Source organism: Triticum aestivum, chromosome 6B, assembly GCF_018294505.1.
Source record: "Triticum aestivum cultivar Chinese Spring chromosome 6B, IWGSC CS RefSeq v2.1, whole genome shotgun sequence".
Lineage (NCBI taxonomy): Eukaryota > Viridiplantae > Streptophyta > Magnoliopsida > Poales > Poaceae > Triticum > Triticum aestivum.
Genome location: NC_057810.1, coordinates 92,849,414 through 92,856,989, shown reverse-complemented (window position 1 = coordinate 92,856,989; position 7,576 = coordinate 92,849,414). Strand labels below are relative to the sequence as shown.

Genomic DNA, 7,576 nt, shown 5'->3' with positions numbered 1-7,576 from the left:
TTGAAATGTTATGCTGCACTAATCTCATGCATGCAACGTAGTTTTGTTTTCTGTTTGTAATAAGCAGTGCATGCAGGTTGATGTGACCTGGACATGCATGTAGCTAGGGCGTGGATCAAGTGTTGTAGTACGCACTGACCACTTCTCCTCCTTGCCGTTTTCTTCTCCTGGTGGGCACTTGTGCTGTGAGTTGTGGTCGTGGGATGGCGCGGCCACCGCGGATCATGGCGCGCCCGCCGGGAGGAAGATAGCTAGTCTGTTGTACTCCCTCTGTAAACTAATATAAGAGCGTTTAGATCACTAGTTTAGTATTCTAAACGCTCTTATATTAGTTTACGGAGGGAGTAACAGATAAAGAGGGGAATGAAAAACAGAAAAACTGAGCAGTTAGTGGCAGCACAAACAGACTCTCTCTCGCGCGCGTTCATCCTCTCTCTCGCTCTCTGATTCTTCTCGTTTGATCGTGTGCCTCGACAACGACAGTAATACCGTCCCAGCCCACGACCTCCGGCCACGACGACTTCAGTTGGTCACTTGCACCGGCACCGGCGACGGCCATGGCTCTCCCCATCGATCACTTGCACCAGTACGTGCACTAGCTGCAAAATACCAACCAACAAGTACATGTATGTTAGTAATATACTAATCGCTGATGTAACGAGAGAGATACGGATGCGGAAATCAGTATGGCTTGTCTCTTACCAGCGAATGACAAAACGAAAGCAGGTAGCTTGTTGCGGTTATAGCGTAGCCAGGTACTACTTGGTGTTGACTGCAACTCTCCACTTCCCCATCGCATGCATGCACTACCCATGCACGTAGCCCACTCCGCGCACTACACGCCTGATGTAACTGCGCCTTCATGCGCCGTGATGTAATCCCAGGCTATTTAGCCTCGAGTAATACAGCAGCGACACCACAAGGTGCATCGCTTTCCTCCCTCCTCTCGTCTTCATGGTATCAGACGCCGGCCTTGTCCAGCGCTTGTAGATCGCTTTCCGTTGCCGATCCTTCCCCGCGGCGCCATGGCTACGCCTCCGCCGCCACCACCCCCTCCCCCTCCCTCCTATGGACGTGGACTCCACGGCGCGTTCGCGGCTGCCGCCGCCGGAGCGGCTTCCCCCAACCGTTCCATGCTGCTTACCCCCTCGGCCCTCGCTGCAGCGTCGCGCACCCACGCACTCGTCCCCGGCTCCGACGACTCCCCTGCAACGATCGCGCCGGCCCCTTCGCACCTTGCGGACTTCTACATCAACCAGCACGTGCCGCTCGTCCTCAACCTCAACCCGCCCAATTTCTCTCAGTGGCGGACGCTGTTCGAGGTCACGTTCCGCAAGACTGACGTGCTCTCCCACATCACTGCTTCGCCTCGCCCCAACGACCCCGTGTGGCTGCAGGACGACGCCTATGTGATCTCGTGGCTCTACAACCGCATTAGCCCCGAGATCTTCGGGCTCGTCCACCAGCGTGACGCGACAGCCGCCGAGGTCTGGGCGGCCATCTCCTCCATCTTCCTGGAGAACCGCGAGCATCAAGCAGTCTTCCTCGCTACGGACTTCCGTCGCATCGAGCAAGGCGCTGGTTCCGTCCTCTCCTACTTTGCACGGCTGAAGGACTGCGCCGACAGACTGGCGGACCTTGGTACGCCCGTCACTGACCGTGAGCAAGTTCTGAACATGTTCCGCGGGCTGCACCCACGCCTCCGCTATGCCATTCCTATACTCACCATGCAGACACCGTTCCCTTCGTTTCTCCGGTGTCGCGCCTTCCTCCTACTCGAGGAGAGTCGCCAGGCACCTGAGAGCCCCCACGAGACAGCGCTCTACGCCGCGCGCTCGCCCCCCAGCACCAACACCGGCGGGGGCTCCTCGGGTGGCTCCAATAGCCGCCGCTCCGGCGGCAACGGCGGACGCAACAAGGGCAAGGCCAAGGTCAGCGATGGTGGCGGGGCGAGCAGCTCAACTCCGCGCCCCCCGGGCCCTTCTGCACCTACTTCCACACCATGGACCGGCATGGTTCACGCCTGGCCCATGCCATGGCGGCCCCATGCCCCGGGCGCTGGAGTACTCGGCCCCCGACCCGACGCGCACGCGCCATTCGCCGGCCACGCCAGCCACTACGGAGGCCCTCTGCCGGTGCCGCATGGTGCGCCGCCCCCAACCTGGACGCCCGGCGCCACCCCACCACACCCGTTGTATGGGCTACCCTCGCCCGGTGCCTCCCCCTCCTCGTCGCCTGCGTGGGACCAAAGCGCGCTCATCCACGCACTGAACGGACTCGGGCTGCAGCAGCAGCAGGGCTCCTCCGGCGGCGAATGGTACCTGGACACCGGCGCCTCCACGCACATGGCGTCCTCGTCAGGTATGCTCACCAGCTCACAGCCCTATCATTCTTCTTGTATTACTGTCGGCAATGGCCACTCGTTCGCGGTCACGCACTCGGGCACTGCCTCCATTCCCACATCCACCGCACCCATTACACTTGGCGACGTCCTAGTCTCTCCCCACCTAATCAAGAATCTTATTTCTGTCAAAAAGCTTGCCCGTGATAATCCTCTTAATGTCGAATTTGACGATGTCGGTTTTTCTGTAAAGGATCGAAGGACGAAGCGGGTGATCCTCCGGTGTAATTCCGATGACGACCTCTACCCAGTTACGACGCCCACCCGTCATCATGCTCTCTCCACCACCGCCGCCACACCGGCACTCTGGCATCAACGCCTAGGGCACCCCGGCCATGACGCCCTCACCACCATCCTGCGTGCCTGCTCTGTCCACCCTGCGTCGGCGTCATCTGAACTCTGTCGTGCTTGCCAATTAGGAAAGAGTGTTAGGTTGCCTTTTTCCCTTTCAGAACATGTGTCGTATTTTCCCTTTCAGCTTGTGCATTGTGACGTTTGGACCTCCCCAGTTATGAGTATATCTGGCAAGCAATATTACCTAGTCCTACTTGATGATTACAGTCATTTTTCATGGACTTTACCTCTCGACCATAAGTCTGATGTGTTCCTGATCCTTCGCTCGTTTTCAGCGTTTGTTCGCCGTCAGTTCAACCTCAATATCCTCTCTGTTCAGTGCGACAACGGACGGGAATTCGACAACCATCAAGCACGCGCCTTCTTCTCTTCCGAGGGAATTGTACTATGCATGTCCTGCCCATACACTTCCCCGCAGAATGGACGAGCTGAGCGAATTCTGCGCTCTCTCAATGACATCGTCCGTTCTCTACCTATCCACGCATCCATACCATACACCTATTGGGCCGAGGCTCTTCACACGGCCACTTTTCTGCTTAACCGCAGACCATGTCGCGCTCGCCATGGCCACACCCCATTTCACCTTCTGCTTGGCATACACCCAGACTACACTCACCTACGCGTGTTCGGGTGCCTATGCTACCCCAACATCACCGCCACGACGCCGCACAAACTCGCCCCGCGCTCTACCCCTTGCATGTTCCTTGGCTACTCCGCCGATCACAAGGGGTACCGGTGCCTCAATCGCGCCACCGGACGTGTCCTCGTCTCGCGTCACGTCGTCTTCGACGAGACTCACTTCCCCTTCAGCGTCGACAACGACCGCACCCCCTCTGTTGTCGCCGAAGATGACACACCACCCCCACCACCAGTCCCTGGGCGGCCGCGCACTGATCGTGCCCCGCCTCGCCGAGCAGCTCCACCCACGCCATCACCCGCTATCATGGCACCCGATGGCCACGCTACTGTGGTCAGGGACAGCACTGCCAGGACCACACCCGATCAGCCCACCACACCACCAAGCTCGGCGACGCCCGTTCCCACCCCGCTCGCCAACACTGACACTGCTGCGTCTCCCTGCTCATCCTCGACACGCCCTCGTGCGCCCACCCGTCAATGTGCACCCGTGCCCACGCACACCATGGTCACCCGTGCCCAGGCCGGTACTTTCCTTCCCAACAAGAAATACACACAGAACAACACAGCCACTGTCGACCCACCAGCCATCTCCCCCGTGCCCAAGTCTGTGCACGCCGCGCTTCGTGATGTTCATTGGCTAACAGCGATGCAGGATGAATATACGGCGTTGATGGTGAACAGGACATGGACGCTCGTGCCGCGTCCTCCCGGCGCCAACGTGGTCACTGGCAAGTGGCTGTTTCGCCACAAACTCAAGGCGGATGGGACGCTCGAGCGGTACAAGGCAAGGTGGGTGGTCCGGGGTTTCTCTCAACGCCCCGGCGTGGACTTCGACGAGACGTTCTCGCCAGTGGTCAAGGCGGCCACCATCCGCACCGTGCTCGCCGTCGCCGCCGCTCGGGACTGGCCAGTTCATCAGATGGACGTGAACAACGCCTTCCTCCACGGGCAGCTCACGGACAAGCTGGGTTCGTCGACAAGCTGCGCCCCGACCACGTATGCCTCCTCGACAAGTCGCTATACGGGCTTAAACAGGCACCGCGTGCCTGGTTCGCTCGGTTCGCGACCTACCTGTGCAGCATCGGGTTCACGGCAGCGCGAGCTGACCCCTCGCTATTCGTCCTCCACGGCGACACCGGCACGGCCTTCCTACTCCTGTACGTCGACGACATCGTGCTCACGGCCTCCTCCACGTCGCTTCTCCGCCGGCTCCAGCAACAACTCTTCGTCGAGTTCTCCATGAAAGACCTTGGCGCGCTCCACTACTTCCTTGGCATCAGTGTGACGCGCACCACCGATGGCTTCTTTCTGTCCCAGCGCAAGTACGCGGACGAGCTGCTGGATCGTGCCGACATGGCTGGCTGCAAGCCGGCCTCCACGCCGATCGACACCCGCTCCAAGCTCTCCGCTGCCGCTGGTGCCCCGGTCCGCGATGCCTCTGAGTATCGCAGCATTGTGGGAGCTCTCCAGTACGTTACCCTGACGCGGCCTGGTCTGGCGTATGCCGTGCAGCAGGCGTGCCTCTACATGCACGACCCCCGGGAGCACCATCTCACGCTGGTCAAGCGGATCCTCCGCTATCTGCGTGGCACGACTACGCATGGGCTCCACCTTCGCCGCTCCTCCGAGCTCAACCTGGTCGCGTACTCTGACGCGGACTGGGCCGGCTGCCCCGACACACGGCGGTCGACATCCGGCTACGTCGTCTACCTTGGCGACTCGTTGGTGTCCTGGTCCTCCAAACGACAGCCAACAGTCTCCCGTTCGAGCGCTGAGGCCGAGTACCGTGCTGTGGCGAACGCCGTCGCCGAATGCTGCTGGCTCCGTCAACTCCTCGGCGAGCTCCATGTTCCTGTCCCAGCCGCCACGGTCACGTACTGCGACAACATCTCCTCGGTGTATATGGCGGCCAACCCAGTGCATCATCGGCGCACAAAGCATATCGAGCTCGACATCCACTTTGTACGCGAGAAGGTGGCCTTGGGACAGCTGCGTGTTCTCCACGTCCCCACCACACAGCAGTTCGCCGACATTATGACGAAGGGCCTCCCGACGCCGGCGTTCCAAGAGTTCAGGTCCAGCCCGTGCATCCTTCCTCCCGATGCTCAGACTGCGGCGGGGTGTTGACTGCAACTCTCCACTTCCCCATCGCATGCATGCACTACCCATGCACGTAGCCCACTCCGCGCACTACGCGCCTGATGTAACTGCGCCTCCATGCGCCGTAATGTAATCCCAGGCTATTTAGCCTCGAGTAATACAGCAGCGACACCATAAGGTGCATCGCTTTCCTCCCTCCTCTCGTCTTAACCTGGAGTACGTATATATATACATGTGCGTAGGTTTAAAAAATGCCGATTGGGTATGATTCGACTCCGACGCATATTGGGTATGATTCGCATTGTAAACTGAGCCTCTTGACTTGTTTCCCGATGCATGGATAATGAAACATTACGTCATGCGTGTGTACATATTTAGCTCAAACACTTATCGGTTCACTGTATCTCTCTGTCTCGTCGAGGGCAGGATAGAATAGATGATAAAAGGAGGGCTGCATATTTAAAACGAAACTGCTGTGTGCACGACACTGCCTGCTGTCGTTCACACGTCGTCCGTATATCATCGTGTGCATAGCAGCACTCTATTTAAAATGGTTCCTTTGTTTTGCTTGTAAACATTTGAGCCTACTTTTATTCATGTCTTTAATTTGCTTATTATGGAAGTTAAATCCCTTAAACGTATCATCCCCCACCACCACCCCCTTTAGGAGTCTATACCTTGCCACTCCTTTTTTGTTCTTTGTATGTTTCTTGTAGAAATATTTGATTTAGAAAGAATTTGAAATGACACTCTGAATGTTCAGGTTTTGTACCTGAACAACAGTGGATGCCATTTAGGACCATTTTTTATTGAGAGCATTCTTAGAACAAAGGAATATGAAAACATAGAATTGCATAGTTAGGGATCCTTTGATTCACAGGATTACGACAACATAGAAACAGGAAGAAGCATATGAATGGTTATACATGTTTTTTTTTTTTTTGAAATAGGAAAAAAACACACGACTAGGTGGCATGCCCCCTTTAATCCTATAGGATTGGAAAACTACAAGATACCGAATTAGATAAAGTTGGGTATCGTAGGAAAAATAATGGAATCAAAGCAAGAGGTTTGGGTGCATGGAAAATTTAATCTAAAATAGAGTGCAAATAAATGATTAATTAAGAAGAAGTGTTACATATTTTATATAGTTCCTATTATTTCTTATACACATTCACTCATACTTTTTCTGCTTGCCTTTGTTTATTGATGTAGTTAATAATCAATCTAATCTTAACGCCCCCACCACCACCTCCCCATTTGAGGTTCTATATCTTCGCACCCAAGTTTTGGTCGTTGTATGTTTCTCATCTCAATGTTCTGTTCGGAAATAATTTGAAATGACACTTTGAAAGTTTACATTTGGCACATGAATAACAATGGTTACCATTAAGTACCACTTTGATTCAGAGCTTCTCAAAACAAAGGAATAGAAGAACATGTAACTACATAGTTAGGGCTTCTTTGATTCACAGGATTATGAAAACATAGAAGTAGGAAAAAAAATAGGACTAGGTGTCATGTTCTCTTTAATCCTATATGATCACAAGACTATATCAACTTGGATCAGATATTTGTTTCAATTTGCAAGAAAAATATAGGATTTAGAAGAAGATGTTTGAGTGAATGGAAATTTCATCAAAAGTAAACTACAAAGGAATGCTTCATTAAGCAGAGTGTTGAATATTTAAAATAGTTCCTATTTTTGCTTCTACACATCCTCTCATACTTTTTATTCATGTCTTTGCTTATTGATGTAGTTGGTCCTTGTAAACTTATCCCTCCCAACCCCTTGTTGAAGGTTCCAATTCTTGGCACCCATGTTTTGTTCTTTGTATGCTTCTCGTTGAAATGTTATATTTAGATATAAATTGAAATGATACTTTGAATGTTTAAGATTGGCACGTGAACAATGATGGATGCCATTTAGGGACACTTAGATTTAGAGCATTCTTAGAACAAAGCAATGGGAAAACATATAACTGCATTGTTAGGTCTGGTTCATTTTATGGGATTCTCAAAACATAGAGTTATGAAGAATAAGAAACACAACACTAGGTTGCGTGTTCTCTTGTATCATAG

The 7,576-nt window shown here is 53.8% G+C and overlaps 1 protein-coding gene across 1 annotated transcript; it reads left to right on the top strand.

Annotated features, from left to right (window-relative positions):
• Positions 1-933: 933 nt before the first annotated feature.
• Positions 934-3,095, top strand: LOC123133623 (uncharacterized). The gene is made up of 2 exons (XM_044553076.1): positions 934-2,361; positions 2,595-3,095. Exons 1-2 carry the CDS (start codon positions 1,026-1,028, stop codon positions 2,627-2,629), a joined length of 1,371 nt encoding a protein of 456 aa, XP_044409011.1. The 5' UTR covers positions 934-1,025; the 3' UTR covers positions 2,630-3,095.
• The last annotated feature ends 4,481 nt before the right edge of the window (positions 3,096-7,576 follow it).